Source organism: Aethalodelphis obliquidens, unplaced genomic scaffold, assembly GCF_003676395.1.
Source record: "Aethalodelphis obliquidens isolate GAN/ISIS:26980383/991018 unplaced genomic scaffold, ASM367639v1 scaffold17, whole genome shotgun sequence".
NCBI classification, from domain to species: Eukaryota; Metazoa; Chordata; class Mammalia; order Artiodactyla; family Delphinidae; genus Aethalodelphis; species Aethalodelphis obliquidens.
Window position 1 is genome coordinate 19,484,793 of NW_020837961.1, and position 17,979 is coordinate 19,502,771.

Here is a 17,979-nt window from a genome sequence, read left to right on the forward strand (position 1 = left end):
CACATTTTTGAAAAAAGGCTAATTGTACCAGATCAGAAATTTTGCATAACCCTAGTTGACTGTCCTGTCATTTAAGTAAACTTCGAATTATATTCCTGACAGTCAACTCCAGTGCTTTAAAAACACATGATTTGTCAATGTGTCACACAGGGTAAGTGTCACACAGTACAGAAGGCTATGTAGTCAGGCCAGGCTGGGTTATAACTCCATTTCTTCCACTCTTAGTTGCTGTGTGATCTTGGGAAAATTCTCTAACTTCTCTGGGCTCCATAATTCATTCATCCATAAAATGAAGATAAGAAGACTTACTCTTTAGAGTTGTTACGCGGATTGGGACAATGCATGCAAACCGCGTATCAAGTACATCTTGTCCCAAGCAAAGCCATTAAAGATGTGCAGCAGATGGAAGGAAAAAGCAGTGGGAGGTGGCAGTCTGTTTGCAAACCTCTAACCACAGGCGGCCAAACAGGAAAACGTCCTCCACCAGAAGTCTAGAAATTGAAGCATCTATTGGGACACACACATCACATCACATCACACGCCCTGAGAGGAAACAGCATCTTTCTTCATATCCCAATCAGCATTAAAAATTATTTAGCCTGTACGCTAGCACTGACAATCCTACCCTTACACTTGCAGGTCTCATTCTCCTCAGCTTATGTGCTGCTGCATCAATTCCAAATCTGACTCCCTGGTGCCTAAAAGCGAAAATGAAAAACTGAGGCATTAATGAATACAGTTAACCCTTACTAGGCGAAAGACTATTGTCCTCTGCAGTGTTCGGGTAGTTGAAACAATAATCCCCCTCTTTAGGCTTTGTCAGTGACAACACGTCCTTTCTAATCTACGCTTCACTGGAGAACTATGGCAATAACACCCCCAGTAGAACTGTCTGGACCTCCGCTTTCCTGAGTTGCTGCTGTCCCAGCGTGGGCGTGGGTCAGCCTCCATCTAGCCCGGACCCCAGCGGTGATCTTCGCCAAGAGTAGATACATTGCCTCGGCGTCCCCATCCCCACCCCCTCACCACCACCACCCCTAGACCACAAGACGCAAAGGGGAAGTTAGTGCCAAACGGAGGAGAACAGCCCCGGGCTCGGGGACTGCCAGGCCGTTCCTGGGCCCCTCTCACCACGAGGGGGACGCGGGCGCAGGCTCCCGGCGGGGAGGCCGCACACAGTACCTGGATAAGCCTCTGGTGGAACAAGGCGCTGTGCACGCAACCGGGAACCTCCGCGGGCAACTCCAGCGAGCCGTTCCCGCTGCGGATCCTCCAGCTTCCCCGCAAGCTGACGCTGACCACCATGGCAGCGGAGCCCGCACCGCACAACGCAAGCAGCAGGAGCAGGCGGAGGAGCATGCCGGTGGCCGGTACCTCACCCACCCACGGGGGTAGAAGCCCCGCGCTTCGGAGAGCCGCGGAAGTGACCCTCTGTTCGGGAGGAGCCCGGGCTCTAGCTCTCCCCGCCCCGGGGCCCGCCCCCAGCTCCCGGCCACGCCCCCGCCTCTCGGCCACACCCCCGGGTCAGCTGAGCTGAAAGGACTTCAGCTGCTCCCCAGGCTCCGCAGGCTAGCTGGGAGCGCGGATATCGTGCCAACTGGGCGAAGCTCGGCGTCGCGAGTGTCGGAGCCGCCACCTCGTGCATGGTTCCGGGCTCGGACCGCTGCGGTCTGGGTCCTCCTCGGCTCTTATTCCAGCTGCTCCGGCGTCTGAACGGGAGGTGAGAACCGTGCACGCTAATTGGGACACACCAATCTCTGGACGCAAAGTGGCGCACAGCCTCGGGGAGCTCAGGGACAGACAGTAGTGTGCGGAAACTACAGCAAGAGAGGCTCCTCACTGCTTCAGAGAACCGAAAACCAAGACACCCCATCACTTCAGTTCCCCCCAGTTTCCCCACACTCTCATCAGTGCTGCAGGTGTCTGCCCGGCGCGAGTAACGCCCACCTCCGGCAGCTCTGCAGGTTTGTCTTAGAACAGTCTGCCCTTCAAACAATAAATAAGTACTAAAGTACCTAATTCGTACGGTTGTTGTGAGAGCTGAGAAAATCCGTGTACAGTGTGCAACATAAGGCCCGGCCCAGAGAAAACACAGCACTTTGGCCTGATGTTAGTGGACTACGACCTTCTGTTTTATAAAGCTCTGCAGAGGAGGTTCCTGAGATTCCGGAAACCTGCATTAATGCGCAGGCAAATTTAAAATCCTCTGCCGCTCACTAGCTGTGGGACTTGGACAAGCCACAAACTCTCTAATACCCCCGTTCCCAGAACTCAAAATTGGAGACAGTACTCCTTTTTGGGGTTGTGATAAGCATAAAATGAGTTAACATACTTGGCTGTTCCTAACAATGCCTAGGTACCCAAGAAATACCACAGGTTTATTTCAAGTCTCATAGTGGCGCAGTCTACTTGAGTCCCATTTTTGCAATAGGATGTAACTGCGATCTGGGAAGTTAAGAGGGAATTTCGCATTGCATAAAATAGACTAACGTATGACTGTGTTGATGTTATCTACCTTATTTCTGTATTTAAGCAGAAGTCTTTGAAGAGAAGTTCTCCCCCCCATTAAATCCGAGCTTTGTTTCGCCTTAGAATGGCCCTGGAATTGCCTGAATCTGTAGACACTGGACAATATTTTATTTTTTCAGAGTCAGCATTTTTCACAAGCCTAGCTAGCATCTTGGCTTTAGGGACATTTGGATTATTCAGCCCAAGCCTCTGGCTTTAAAGCTGAGGGAACAGGGTCCAAAGAAGTCAGGTGACTTGCCTGTCAGACAGTGGCAGACAGGACCCAAACTCTCCTTTCCAGGCCCATAGACTCCTTGCAGTAGAGCCCAGTGATATTAAGGGGGAAAGGCTCTGGCTGGTTCAAAGGTTTCCTCACTCCAGGAGCATTTTACTTTTGATAGGAACAGAGTTCTCAATTCAAATTATACTCCCTGATTCATGGCATTAAATGGCCAGCCCTAGTCTGTTCAAAACTGATAACAAGACTTACGGCAGCAAGAGTGGCAAAGAGTTTTTGTTTGTTTTTTCATAAATCCCAGAGATCCCATTAAGTCAAAGGAAAATTCATTCCTGTGAATATGTTTGGATATACTCTGTTGTTCTATTAAGAAATATTTTAGGGAATCTATTTTTTTAAAAAAACAAGAATAGAGACTTATCATTCCTCCTTTCATTCCAAGACACAAGTATGACATCATTTGAATTACTTCACTTTGAAAACATACATTGGTCCAAACCCATAGAATGTACAACACCATGAGTGAACTGTAATGTAAGCTACAGACTTTGGGTGATAATGATGGTAGGTTCATCGATGATAACAAATGTACCATTCTAGTGGGGGGATGTTGATAATGGGGGAGTCTGTGCATGTGTTAGGGCAGGGAGTGTATGGGACATCTGTATTTTCTATTCAGTTTTGCTGTTAATCTAAAGTTCCAAAAAATAAAAATTATATATATATATATATATATACACATATATACATGTATGTATGTATATTCATGGGTCAAAGAAAGAAAAGACTTCCAGTTACTGTTTTGTCATGTCAGGAGCTTGCAAGTCATCACTCCATCCTAAAAACAAGTAAAAAGCTGAACAAACTGAAAATCAACAGCTTTTGTTAGATCTGTCAGAGAATTCAGGTGAAAGGGCAAACTGCTGCCCCCCAAATTGGAGAAAAAGACAGGTGCATACAGAGAATCACAACTTAACCAAAGCAGAAACCCATGAGTAGAAAGCTCTGCGAAAACCAGTACTAGGGAAGGAAAATCTAAACTTTAATTTCTGGGACTTCCCTGGCGGCCTAGTGGTTAAGACTCTGCATTTCCACTGCAAGAGGCACAGGTTTGATCCCTGGTTGGGGACCGCATGCCGCAAGGCCAAAAAAAAAAAAAACCCACACAAAATAAAAACAAAAACAAACAAAAAACCTCTAATTGTTGAGCGTCTGGAGGCTCAGTGTGGACGAATTTGAGAGTTTAAAAACTCCACAGGGGACTTCCCCGGTGGTCCAGTGGTAAAGAATCCGCCTTACAATGCAGGGGACTCGGGTTCCAACCCTGGTCAGGGAACTAAGATCCCATATGCCGCGGAGCAACTACTGAGCTCGTGCACCTCAAATAGAGAGAAGTCCCGGCGCCGCAATGAAAAAGATCCCGCATGCCTCCACGAAGATGCCGCGTGTTGCAACTAAGACCCGACGCAGCCAAAAATAAAAATAAATAAATAAGTAATAAATAAATCTTAAAACAAACAAAAACTCCACGGGAATTCAGTCTTAGTGGGTCTCCCACAGCTTTGTGTTTTGTTTCCAGAAGATCTACCAGCTCTCACATTGAAGATTTGCGAGCAATTCCCTCATGCTTCCAGCAGAGGGACGGGGATAAGGAACCATTTTGAAATACATGATAGCATTCTCAAGAACTACCCTCAAGAGAAACGATTTTATCAGAGCCTAACCTGGGAGAAGGGAAGTTCCTCCTAGCCTTCTTGCCTTACCTAAGGGGCTAAAAAAAAAAAGAAGCATTTATTAAATTCACATTCCAAGACACAAGTTCACTAAAAGGCTAAAGCCTAATCATCAGACTATAGACAGCTTCCCCTCTCCTCATATCTTCCCACTATATCACTAAAGGCCTCTTTGCCACTGTTCATTTCACTGCACACATCACGTATGGCTTTCAACAAAAAATTACAAGGCAAAAAGAGACAGAGCAAGCCCTAGAACCAGACTCAGATATAGCAGGGATGTTGGATTACCAGGACAAGAATTTAAAATATTAGGCCAGCACTGGTCTAATACCAACACCAGACAAAGACATTACAGTAAAAGAGAACTATAGACCAATATCTCTCATGAACATAAATGGAAAACTCCGTAACAAAACAGTAGCAAATTGAATCCAAATATATACATACATACATATATATATATATATATGGGATTTATCCCAAGTGGGATTTATTCTGGGTATGCAAGGCTGGTTCAACATTCAATCAATCAATGTAATTCATCACAACAATAGGTTAAAAAATAAAAATCACATTATCATATCAATAGATACAGAAAAAACACTTGACAAAGTCCAGTACCCGTTCATGATAAAAACTCCACACACTAGGAATAGAGGGGAACTTCCTCACCTTAGTAAAGAACACAAAGAACTACACCTAACATTACACTAAATGGTGAGAAACTAAAAGTTTTTCTGCTAAGATCAGGAATAAGGCAAGGAGGTCTCCTCTTTTCACTCCTTTTCAACATCATATTGGAAGCCCTAACTAATGTAGTAAGAAAAGAAAAGGAAATAAATAGTATACAGTTTAGGAAGACATAAACCTATCTTTGTTTGCAGATGACATGATTGCCTATGTATAAAATCAACAACAACAACAACAACAAAACACTGGAAATAATAAGCAATTTATAGCAAGGTTACAGGATACAAGGTTAGTATACAAAAGTCTATCATTTTCCTATATACCAGCAATGAACAATTAGAATTTGAAATTAAAAACATAATGCTATTTACATTAGCACCCCCCAAAATAAAATACTTAAGTATAAATATAACAAAAATGTTTAAAATCTACATGAGGAAAACTACAATACTCTGATGAAAGTAATCAAAGAAGAACTAAATAAATGGAGAGATGCTCCATGTTCATGGATAGAAAGACTCAGTATTGTCAAGATGTCAGTTCTTCCCAACTTGATCTATAGAGTCAATGCAATCCCAGTCAAAATCCCAGCCAGTTATTTTGTGGATTTTAACAAACAGATTCTAAAGTTTATATGAGAGGCAAAAGATCCAGAATAACCAACACAATATTGAAGAAGAACAAAGTTGGAGGATTAATGCTACCCTATCAGGAACTAAGCTGAGCTGGAAGAGAGATCTGAGCTGTCAGGAGTCAGAGCAGCCAATTAAAGCAACAAGGAGCCAAACTGAAAGTAACAGTGAAGACTTCAACCACTTACAGTGATAGTATAAGCAAGAGGCTAAAACTGGAGAAGACGCCAACTCTCCCCTGTTTCATTGCCCAATAAAATGGCACACCAGTCACGGGTCAGGTGGATCAGCACAGATGTGTGCGTTGTCTCACGTTGAGAGAGTCCTGAACAAAAGGCTCTGGCTGTTTTATGGGCCCTGGGGTAGGGGAGGAGAATGAGGAGGAAGGGCTAGGAATGGAAAATTGCTGGGTACTGAGTTTGAGTAGGAATAAATGTATTCAGGGTTTCCCACTTCTCCTCTCCAATAAGGAGATCTCAGTACAGTCACCCGAAGATAACCTTTGCCCAAGGCCTCAGATAAAGAGAACAAGGAATGAAGTCAATGAAACTAGGAATGTAAATATGTGAAGAGCATGAACAGTCAGAGGGGTAATAATAGGTCCTTCACTGCAACTCCCTTTAGAGATTATAATACTTAGACTGTATACCAAGTCTGATTGGGGAGGACAGCTTTACCTCGTGAAGGCTTTCAGGTAAAGTCTTTGTAATTGCCTATGGTCAGGCCTGAAAAACCACACTTATATCATACGACCCAACAGATCTAACAGTGCTGGAGATATCCATGGAGTGTCTATGGAGCTTTGGGCAAGCTCTAATAGAAGACTCACAGTGTAGACCCTTATACTCTGGAGCAAGGCTATGTGCTTCACCATAGAGAACTGCTCTGTTGGAAAAATAGGTCCTACTGTCCTACTGGGTCTTAGCAGAGACCAAACCTCTGACTGTGGTACACCAAGGGACTATGCAGCCTGAACTGAGGGTCTGCAAATCAACCAAGCCATAAAGCTGGGCAGAGGCTGCAATGTTCCACAGTGGATAGAAAGTGATACATCCAGACTCAAACGGAAGTCCAAGAAAATTACATGAATTGGTAGTCTAGCCTTCCATGTCACCGTCTCTTCTGCACTGATGACGACACTGATGACCTCAAGGGGAGTTCCTCCTGCCTGATTGACAGAGGCCTGATTCATACCTGGGCTGGTGCAATATGTATTGGAACTGGCCATAAAACGACTGCTGCCACATTACAGCCCCACTTAGGAGTGGCCCTGAATGACATTGGTGAAGGGAAATGTTCCCAGTGCACAGACTTGTGAGATATATGTTTGTTTTTCACTTCATGTGACAGGAGAGGTGGTTTGAGGCACAGTTATATATTGACACCTGGGCAGAGCCAAAAATCTTACTTGGTTGGTCAGGGCCTTAAAAGAAATAAAACTAGAAGATAGGTGACGTGGAGGTCTGGGTAGATAATATGCGGACGGACTGTAGGAGTGGGCACAACACATGCTGTTTCTTTGTAACTCACATTAATGTTCACAAGAGAACATGTACAGAGGAAGCTCTTGACAGCCAAGTACACAGAAAGACAGTCCTATGAATTTTAGCTGGCCTCTCTATGCACCATCCCAGTACTTGACATTGGGCACATGAAGAGAGTGGCCATGGTAGCAGGGATGAAGGCTATGCATGGACCCAACATGGGCTTTCTCTCACCAAGGATATCTTCCTACCTCTGCTGATTGCCCAACAACCCAGCAGCAGAGACTGATGCTGAGCCCTAGATAAAGGTACCATTCCTTACGAGGACCAGACAGCCACCTGTTGGCACATTGATTACATTGGACACCTTCCTCCTTGATTGGGGCATCAAATTGATATACTGAAATTAATAGATTCTGAATATGTTCTGCCTTCCCGGACTGCAGTGTCTCTACTAGCACCATCTGAGAGTTGATAGAATTCTTCATCTCTTAAAATGGTATCCCTACCAGTGCCTTAGAAAACAGATCCACTTGGTGTAAAAGGAGATGTGAAGATGGGCAGGTGGGCTCATGACCTTGAGAAACACTTATTTTACCAAGTACCCTATCACAGGAGCAGCCAACCTCCTCTCAAAAACAACAACAACAAAAAACAACACAACAAAAAACCCAAACCAGTGGAATGGCCTGTGGAAAACTCAGCTTAAGGACAGCACCTTGCGGGGCTGGAGCACTTTCCCACGGGATGTGGTATATGCACTGAACTATGGTCAGCATGTGGTGCTATATCTCCCCAAATTAGAATTCACAGGTATAAAAACCAGGATATAAAACAGGAGTAGCCTCCCTCATCATCAGTCTCAGTGACTCACTAATGGAATTTATGTTTCCTGTTCCTGAAACTGTTGATGCTGTTAGGTCAGAAGTTTTGGATCCAGAGTTGGGGAAGGTACAGGGTTCCACCCATTTGGAAGTTGTGACTAATACTGTGGAGTCACTCTGGGTTTCTTATTCTAGTGGACAAGCAGGTAAAGAATGAGCTAATATACTGACTGGGGTAATGAACTGATTACCAGATGAAGCTAGGGTTGCTACAACTCAGTGAAAAGCAGGGAGGATTATGTTTGGAACCTAGGAGAGGCATTGGAACATCTCTTACTACTTCCATGCCCAGTGTTAACTATCAGTGGGAAATTACAGTAACCATAACCCAACAGAGACAAGACAAGCCACCATGGCAAGATCCTCAGTAGCCCCAGCACCCAGGCTTAAACCAATCACTCCCTTGGTGATTCTGGCTTCTATTATCACTTCTAATCTCAGATGAAGCACCATGCTGCAGAACATGCGATCAGGCTTCCCCAGCAACTGCCCAAAGTTGTTTTTCCCAATTCCTCTGTCTTAATTCCTTTTTCCTACACTCTCACTATTCTGGGACTGTACCTCACAAAAATTAATTAATTAATTAAAAATTAGCAATTAAGCTTTGCCTCAGTCACTGTTTGCTAGGGGACTCAGGCAAAGACAACACTTTCTCTCAATTTATATTCATTAGGCTACTCAATCATTCTAGGGCTGTGCAATAAAAATTAGACATCCAGAGCAGTTCGATAGAATTATGTAATACTCATACGTAATTCAAAAATATCTAGTAGTCACATTTTAAAAAGTAAAAAGAAACAGGTGAAATTAATTTTAATAACATTTTATTTAAACCAATATATTCAAAATACTATTTTAACATGTATTCAATATAATTATTGAGATATTTTACACTCTTTTTTCATACTAAGACTTCAAAATCTATTGTAAATTTTATACTTACAGCACACCTCACTTTTTTTTTTCTTTTATTTTTGCGGTACGCGGGCCTCTCACTGTTGTGGCCTCTTCCGCCGCAGAGCACAGGCTCCGGATGCGCAGGCCCAGGGGCCACGGCCCACGGGCCCAGCCGCTCTGCTGCATGTGGGATCCTCCCGGACCGGGGCATGAACCCGCGTCCCCTGCACTGGCAGGCGGACTCTCAACCACTGCGCCACCAGGGAAGCCCCTCACTTTTGATCTGTATTCAATTTCATAAATTTTGCAGTGAAAACAATTCACATACCCAATTTGTTCTGAAATATTGGAAGATAATTCTCTGATATTTCTGAACATCTTGTGAGCAGAGGCACTGGATTCTTCTGTTCCAGATGATCTTTTAATAAAGGATGTTTGTATATACATCAGCTTTGGAAGAACAGCCATGTTCTAACCTGTGTAGTTAGGCAGAGAGAAAATTATTTCTTCTTCTGCCTTTTTGTTCTACTTAGGCCCTCAATGGATTGGATGATGCCGATTCACAGCAGGGAGGACGATCTGATTTACTTAGTCTACAGATTCAAATGCTGATCACTTTTGAAAAGACCCTCACCAAATCACCCAGAAATAATGTTTAACCAGTTCTCTGGGCATCCTGTGGTCCAGTCAAGTTGACACAGAAAATTAACCATCACAGTGCACAGTTCAGTGAGTTTTGGCAAACTTATATACTTGTGTAATCACACCCCCATTAAGATACAGAATATTTAATCCTAGAAAGTTCTCTTGTGCTTCTCTCCAAATTCCTCCCATTCCAGGTAATCACTGTTCTGCTTTCTAGCATCATGGTTTAATTTTGTCTCTCGGATGTCATGCAAATAGAATCATACACTATGGTTTTTTTTTACTTCTTTTGTTCAACAGTGTTTTTCAAATTTATCCATGTCATTCATCCTTATTCTTGAAAGATATTTTCCTTGGTATAGAATTCTAGGGTGATAGCTATTTCTTCTCAGTGTATTGAAGTTAATATTCCACTGTCTTCTGTTTCCGTTGCTACTGAGAAATCTTTCATTTTTGCTCTTCCATCAATCAACCTATTGACTTTTTTTTTTCTTTTCTTTTTGCAGGTAATCTACTTTATTTGCAGAGGAAGTAACAGCTCTGTACGGACCCCTGGACTACAGGTGGGCTGCACACATGCTGTTCAAGTGTGTAATCCTCCAGGCCACAAGAGACTGTGTGCAGGCCATGCAGGAACTTTGGTTTCCATGTCAAGGGGGCTGCAAAAAGATTATCTCAAGGGGGGCTGCAAAAAGATTATCTCGAGGGGGGCTGCAAAAAGATTATCACCTGGCCAAGGCTGCAAGGTCACAGATGGATTGTGTTCTGGGCCTGTGGACATTTACTAAATGTCTTCAAACCCACCCCAGCCAACCCCCAGCGCATACCAGGAACAGTTGGAGAGCCTCTTTTTTCCTGCACTATCCCTCCAGTGCCTTCTACTGAGAAAGCTTAATATTGTGTTCGTTTTAAAGGGAAATCTTAAAGGAATTCAGTTGTTTATCACAGAGGATATATATATATATATATATATATATATCTTTCTTTCCTCTCCCGTTTCGAAGCACAGGCTCCGGACGCGCAGGCTCAGCGGCCATAGCTCACAGGTCTAGCCGCTCCGCAGCATGTTGGATCTTCCCGGACCGGGGCACGAACCCGTGTCCCCTGCATCAGCAGGCGGACTCTCAACCACTGCACCACCAGGGAAGCCCCACAGAGGATATATTTATTGAAATGTGCATTTAGGGCCTAGAGGCAATAAATTGAACTCAAGCTCCAATTAGACATGTTAGACTGATTCACATCTCACTCCATGTTTCTTAGACTCTTTACATCTCTTTGTGCTACATTCAGAATTTCTTCATAACTTCCACTGCTCTAATTCTTTATTCATCTATGTCTGTTGGGATATTAAACCTGTCTTCTGAGTTTAAATTTCAGTTATTCTATTTTTTTTTAATTTCTGGAAGTACTGCTTTTGGTTAATTTTCAATCTGTCATTTTTTATAGTCTCTTGTTCTTTATTCATATTTGAAACTTTTATATCTGGCATAATGATTAAGAGGTAAGACTCTGGAATTTCATTACCTGGATTTATATCCCAACCTCTGCCATTAACTGAGTAACCTTGGGTAAGTCATTTATCGTCTTTGTTCCTCAGTTTCCTCATCAGTAAAGCAGAAACAGTCATGTAAGTATATGTCTGTTAATTAAGTATATGTTTGTTGATAATAATGTAAGTGTAAGTAATAAGTATATGTTTGTTATGAGAATTAAGAGTTAAGAATTCAGAATTCAGAACAGTTCTTGGCACCTAAAAATTATTACCTAAGTGTCGGCTACTGCCTTTTGTGGCTGAGTTTTTGGATAGGAAATTCATATAACATGAAATTAACCATTTAAAAATGTACCATTTACTGACATTCAGTGTGTTCACAATGTTGTGCAACCATCACCTCTATCTACTCCCAAGGTATTTTTATCACTCACAAGGGAGACCTCATACCTGTTAAGCAGTCACTACTCATTCTTTTCTCCCCCGCACCCAGTCCCTGGCACATACCAATCTGCCTTTTGTCTCTCTAGATTTGACTATTCTGGATATTCATAGCAATGGAAGCATACAATATGTTTCCTTTTACGTCTGGCTTCTTTCACTTAATATGTTTTCAAGATTCATCTACATTGTAGCATGTATCAGTACTACATTCCTTTTTATGGCTGAATAATATGCCATTGTATGGATCTATCACATTTTGTTTATTCATTCATCCATTGTTTCCATCTTTGACTATTGTGAGTAATGCTATGGATATTCATGTACAAATATGTGTTTGAACATGTTTTTAATTCTTTTGTGTATATATCTAGGAATGTAATTGCTGAGTCATATGGCAATTCTGTGTTTAATTTTTTGAGGAGTTACCGAACTGCTTTCCATAGAAGCTGGATCTTCTTACATTCCTACCAGCAATGTACAATGGCTCTAGATTCTCCAAATCCTCACTTATTTTCCATTTTTTAAAATTATAGCTATCCTATCAAGTGTGAAGTGGTATCTTATCTTGATTTGCATAGTAATGATGTTGAGCATCTTTTTCACGTTTGGTGGCCACTTGTACATCTTTTTTTTGAGAAACTTCTTTTCAAATCTTTTGCCCATTTTTAAATTGGGTTTCTTTTTTTTTGTTTTTTAAGGATTCTTTATATATTCTGGATATTAGACCCTTACCAGATATGTGATTTGCAAATACTTTCTGCTTTTAAGTTGTCTTTTCACTTTGATACACAGAAGTTTACAATTTTGAGGAAGTCCTTTATCTATTTTTTCTTTCATTGCTTGTGCTTTTGGTATCATATCTAAGAATTTATTGCCAAATCCAAAGTCATGAAAATTTACTCCTCTTTTCTTCTAAGAGTTTTATAGTTTTAGATCTTCCATTAAGGACTTTGATCCATTTTGAGTTGTTTTGTATATAGTGTGAGGTAGCGGCCCAAATTCATTTTTTTTTTTTTTTGCATGTTAATATCCAGTTGTCTCAGCACCATTTGTTGAAGAGACTGTTCATTCCGCATTGAGTGGTCTTGGCACCCTGTTGACCATAATACGTATATGAGCTTACTTCTGGACTCTCAATTATATTCCATTGGTCTATAAATTTATCTTTATGCTAGTACCATACTGGTTTGATGACTGTAGCTTTGTAGTAAATTTTGAAATCAGAAAGTATGAGTCCTCTTTGTTCTTCTTCAAGATTGTTTTTTTGTGCTCCTTTGCAATTCTGTATGAATTTTTGTATCTCCCATTTCTGCAAAAACAATCATTGGGATTTTCATAGGGTTTGCATTGAATCTGTAGATTGCTTTGGGGATCACTGCCATCTTAACGATAATAAATCTAATCCATGAACACAGGGTGTCGTCCCATTTATTTAGGACTTTTCAGAAATACCTTGTAGTTTTCAGTATACAAGTTTTGCCACTTCCTTGGTTAAATTTATTCTTATTTCTTTTTGATGCTATTATAAATGGAATTGTTTTCTTAGTTTCATTTTAGGATTCTTCATTGCTTATAGAAATACAACTGAGGGAGTTCCCTAGTGGCCTAATGGTTAGGATTCCAGGCTTTCACTGCCATGGCCCGGGTTCAATCCCTGATCAGGGAACTGAGATCCTGCAAGCTGTGTGGTCAGAAAAACCCCAAAAACTGATGTGTTGATTTTTGTATCCTGCAATTTTGCTGAATTATTAGCTCTAATAATTTATATTCTATATCACATCTGCTGCCAATGTAGTTTTACTTCCTCCTTTCCAATTTGGATGACCTGATGTTTTTTAATGTCTGAAATTTTTGCAAGTCAATTCCTACTCATGGCACTATGTTGCTTTGTACTTTTATTTTCCTTTCTGATTTTTAACTGTGAGCTATTATTGAGTCCCTGCAGAGTATTTGTTTGCTTCCGCCAGCACTGGGTTGCTCTGACTTGGAACTTTAAAAAATAAACCTTCTGCTTGGGTTTTCTCAGACTACCTATGTAGTAAGATTTAAGGCTACAAATCTTCACAAAGGTCAAACTATTATTACATATTCTGAGAGAATACTCTCCTGCCACAGAGCATCAAGATTCAAGATATGCAAACTCCTCATCGTATGTATTAAGGATGGGTTTATCCTGTTTGAACACCACTCTTTGGATGCATTCTGGGCTTTGCAAAGGTCATGAAAATACATTTCATTGGTTCTTCAAGTGTGTTCAAGATGAAAGCTAGTTTCTGATTATAGTCAGCTTCCTTTTTGGGTTCCTGTTTTAATTTGGTTTTGGCTTGAGAGTACTTTCTTTCTCGACAGATTTTTTTTAAAAACACTTTTTAGAAGTGTTTTTTCCCACCATGTTTAGTTGCTTTTTCACAGGAGAGATGGTCAGTGTAATCATCTATACTGAAATGTCCATCCACTCACTGAAGTGGCCTTTAAGTCAGTCAAGGTTCCATTAATTATTTTTCTATAGTATACTGAAGTTTTTGGTTTTTGTACTTTTGGAGTTAAAGAAAAACAAGGAATACTTTTGGCAAAGCCTAATATTTAGCTCATAGTCATCTATTAAATATCTGACCACCTAACAATGTGCCAGGCAGTCACCTAAGTCATGTAGGGGAACAAAACAAAAATCCTGTTCTTACAGAGCTTACATTCTGGGGTGAGGTTGGGGAGGTAACAGTAAATATTACATTTAAGGTGGGTATTACAGAGTATGCCACAGTGCACTCTATAGTGGCAGTGCTGTGCTGGTATTTTATATAGAATAGTTGAGAAAAAAACAGATGGGTTGACATTTGAACAGAGACTTAACAGGGAAGAAAGGGCTGTACTTTATCTTTGATAATTCCAGGTAAAGGGAAGAAAAAGGGAAACATCTTGAGGTAAGAAAAAGCCCGCTGTGTTCAAGCCTCAGCAGAGGCCTGTGTGACGGAGCTGAGGAAGTTGGTGGGGAAGAGTGATTAGGGAAGAAGTTAATGTGGTGGGAAATGTCATTCCAGCCTGTAAATTGCTTTTAGGATTTTGGCTTTTGCTCTGAATGAGGTGAGAAACCATTAGGTTTGGAGCAAAGCGATAACACGATCAGATATGGTTTAAAAGGAATATGGTGGCTGCTGAGTGTGGGATAGATTACTGCAAAGTAAAAAGCAGGGACACTACTCAGGTTATTGCAAGAATCCAAGAGATGATGTAGATTTAGACCACTGTGACAGCAGTGAATATGGTGAATAGGTAGATTCTGAAAAAAAAAAAAAAATTAGGTAGAACTGACAGAATTGCTGTTTAATTTGGAAGTGTGAGAAATCAAGGTTAATGCCTAGGTTTTGGGCCAGCGCAACTAAAATGTTTGTACTTACTGAGGACAAGAAGAGGTAGGGGCGTGTGTCTGCATGTAGAAATCAAGTCAGTCATCCTTTAGACAGCCAGATGGGATGATGAATAGGAAGTTCCTGAACAGGAAGTTCAGGAGAAATGGCTGGTAGGTCAACATATCACAATGGTTAACTGTGTTCTTAAGCAACTAGGGCATGAAAGTACTTCATTGTTTGGCCTTACTTGACAATACTCAAATTTGATATGGTAAACAAGGAATCGAGGTTACATAGAGGCTCAGACAATAGTAAGAATGAAAAGTAGTTATTTCATAAAACCATTTTCTACAATACAGAAAAAAATTAAGAGGGCTCTTAAAATTTTTTAAATACATAATTTCATCCAGAAAGTGTACAACTTGGGAAGAGATTATCGACAACGGAATGTTAAAACAACATATTCCATGTAAAAAAGCAACTATCAGGAACACTGTGTACCAGAGTTATTCATTAAAAAATTCTTTAAAATGAGGCAAAGGAACTAGTAGTTTAACAGAGTATCAGGAAAGAATGCAAAATATTGGTTAATTACTGGGGACCTGAAAAAAAAACACTCGGCTAACTGCAATCTTCCTAGTCTTCCTAGAACTTTTTGACCTTTCAACACAAGTTCTTCCATAACTTTTATTTTGAAGGGGGAGGGGCTGTCATGTCTTAAATTTCTGGTCCAAATACCCTTACTGTTTTATTTTTCTGTTATATTGGGAGAGTAGAAAGTTTTAATAGCTACCTTAGGGTATGTTCAGTATCTTCTAAATTCAATGAAGACTGCTAACACCCTTCACATGACATCTTACGTTTTCAAACCACCTCCCACAGCCCCCCAAAAGTTGCTTAGGCCACAGAATGAGACCAGGGCTCAAATCCTTGTTCAGCTAGGTTATCTAGCCAACACTTAGCAGGAAAACTCTTGCACCTGGTTACTCATTTTAACTACTACTTGGCTACTGGCTGAATTATGCATACCCAGAATAAAGTTAGGTCTTAGTTATAAATTTGAATGTCACTGGGTTAGACTGTTACTCAAATTAGTTCACTGTAGGATGTTAATAAATCTTATTAAGTAAACATGTAAATCAACCCACAGTATTAAAAGTACTATGAATTTGTCATTGTTAGAAATGTAATACTTGGGCATACAATGTAACAAGTTCTCTTACAGCCATGAAACATCAAGAGTAAAATGAGTAAAATCATCATAGGGTCGGAAGTATCACTGCCATAGTCTACTACAAGGGAGAACTAGGAACAGCCTTCACCTGGATGGTTTTTCAAAACAGGCCACTGGGTACCATTCCATAGTTTCTCAATCAGTGGCCTGGAGTGGGGTCTGATAACTTTCGTTTTAGAGAACTTCCCAAATGATACTGATTATTGCTGGTCTTGGGGTCACGTTTTGAGAATCACTGTCCTAAATTCTTTACAGACCATTGTTTTTGTTATAACTGTAAGAAATTCAAAAATAGAACTCACACACAGTATTAAGTTAAAGTGTGGATTTCATGTTAGCTGGAATTACCGAGTTAAGACCAGAGTGTCTTTAAACACAGACTTTAATGGTAACAATCCTTTAAGCTCTATTAACCTTAGCTATTACAAGTGTTATGCAGATGTCACTATTAGACAATATTTAGTGACTTGCACTGGGTTCCTCATAAAATAGAGACAAATTCACTTAAAACTGTAATCAACAATCATTTAACAGTTTTGTTATGCCAACACAAAACATGGCTAATTTGAGTCACTTCCAAAATCACTAACACAGCATGATCAGTATCTGAAGTATGTCAACTAAGCCATTAAAAAAAAAAAAAAGTGAGTGTTTCACTACCCCTGAGACCACCAGTTAACTGTGGTTCATACTTTAAAAAATTGTGAGTACACCCACACAAGAAAGCAGAGTAGTAAGTTATTTTTTTCTTTTAAATCTGATTATCACATTGCAAACCTGCCCAGGAACAAAAATGAGTCACTTAAAATATAATTTATCATTAACAGCTCAACTGGACTATAATCCCCATAGGTTAAGAGAAACTTAAGTATTTAAAATCTGAGTTATGCATTAAAAGACATAGGAAACAGGAAGAACCAAAATCAATTTTTAATCTAACGATCACTTCAGTCCTATACATGGCACTAGTAATATATATGGGGGGGGGGAAGGACAAATTCTTGGATTCTTTTGAAGGTTTCATTGCAGATGATCTCAAGTCCAGTGTTCATACATTCAAAAATGTTGGTTTTCCAGGTACTTTACTGTTCTCTTAAACCTGGAGAAGCCTTTATGGCTTATTCCCTTAGAAGTGACATACGAAATATAGAAAGCATCAAGTCAAAGATACAGAGAACTGGACACATCTACTAATCATTATGACAATAGTTTAAGGAAGTCATCTCTATAAACACTTAAGGGCTGTCTATGGCTAAAAAGGTCAATTTGAAAGCCAATTAGGAATCCAGAAGCTCTGACAAGTATGTTTTATTCGTGGTTGGCTTTTAAGAAATGATATGTCTACTATAAAAGCTGTTATTTTGAGGGAATCTCAGTATTTATTCTAAAAATAGAGCCAAAAAAAGTTTCTTACCTTGTGGAGAGGTATGTTACTAATTTCTCATTTGTACTTTGAATCCAACAGTTTTAACAGTATGACATCTACCCTTGAGTTGTTTTTAAAGCAAAAGATAAAACGAAAAATTCACTCATTGGAAAATTGTATAACTGGATTGATATTTCTCAATGAAATGCTTATTACAGAATTAACAAAGCCAAAACATCTTCGGAAGGCATGCATTTCACTTTCAGTTTAGAGAAGAACCTTAAGTCAATAAATCATGTCCAAACTACATATTAAAATGTTTATAAAAATCAAGCTTTAACATTTATTTTATATCTAACTTTCCACATCTGTGCGCAGA

The 17,979-nt window shown here is 40.4% G+C and overlaps 1 protein-coding gene across 5 annotated transcripts in view; it reads right to left on the bottom strand.

The window, feature by feature from the left end:
- The window catches only part of MANBA (mannosidase beta), a 112,074-nt gene extending 110,647 nt beyond the window's left edge, over positions 1–1,427 (bottom strand). For 2 of the 5 annotated variants that reach the window (XM_027117018.1, XM_027117021.1), the window contains exon 1: positions 1,183–1,426. In XM_027117018.1, the coding sequence (XP_026972819.1) occupies positions 1,183–1,359 (177 nt within the window). In that variant the 5' untranslated portion in view covers positions 1,360–1,426. Of the gene's footprint in view, positions 1–309; positions 508–1,182 lie in introns of all 5 variants that reach the window. The other 3 variants (XM_027117019.1, XM_027117020.1, XM_027117022.1) reach the window with 2 other exon arrangements.
- Between the last annotated feature and the right edge of the window lie 16,552 nt (positions 1,428–17,979).